Below are 635 nucleotides of genomic sequence, written 5' to 3'. Positions count from 1 at the left end.
TTGCGTGTATGAGGCATTCGTCCTTTCGGCATTCTTCCCATCTCATGGCGTCATCGTGCTGACATCTCATGGGGTATTGCGGGCTTGGGCTGAAGATTGCCAGATTGTTGTCGAATGTGGTCATGGTCCATCCAATCATGGTGGCAGTTGTGTAGACGTTCCGGATGGGATGCTCGTTGTGTCTTCTGGGGTAGAATTGGTATTCGTGCTTGTCTCCGAGGTGTTCTTTGCACTTGTCGAAGAGGCATTGAGGCCAGAAGAGGGTTCGATGGTTCCGGTGATCACTCCTCAGGGTTGGGTGATCTTCTGTGTGGAGTTTTGGGGTATAATCCCGATCTCTCACGTTAGCGGGTGTTCCATAGAAGTACCGCTGCTGTTCGTTATGCTTCATGTCGATTGGCTGGTACCGAAGGAGCTGTCGGGTTTCTTCCTCGTTGTCGGATTCCTCTTCAGAGCTAGTGTCGTCCATACTGGGGGTGAACCCATAGGCGATATCTGCCTGAGCACGTTGGCGGGCAACGTCACGAGGTTCGTCCGAGTCGTATTGTGAACTTTCTCCTTCTCCGAAAGTCCAGTTGCTCGTGAGGTCGAGCAGTCGTTGTTCTTCCATAGGGTCGTGTTGGTGATCCGGTTCT

The 635-nt window shown here is 52.3% G+C and overlaps 1 protein-coding gene across 1 annotated transcript; it reads right to left on the bottom strand.

The window, feature by feature from the left end:
• Positions 1-343: 343 nt before the first annotated feature.
• On the bottom strand, positions 344-610 carry COL26b_014529 (uncharacterized protein; the record flags this gene model as incomplete). The annotated part of the gene is made up of 1 exon (XM_053187100.1): positions 344-610. A coding segment is annotated over one exon (267 nt), but the record flags the coding sequence as incomplete, so codon positions are not given.
• Between the last annotated feature and the right edge of the window lie 25 nt (positions 611-635).

Source organism: Colletotrichum chrysophilum, assembly GCF_026319265.1.
Source record: "Colletotrichum chrysophilum strain AFK26 chromosome Unknown scaffold_611, whole genome shotgun sequence".
Lineage (NCBI taxonomy): Eukaryota > Fungi > Ascomycota > Sordariomycetes > Glomerellales > Glomerellaceae > Colletotrichum > Colletotrichum chrysophilum.
The sequence above is the reverse complement of the archived record's forward strand: the minus strand, read 5'-3'. Positions and strand labels throughout refer to the sequence as shown.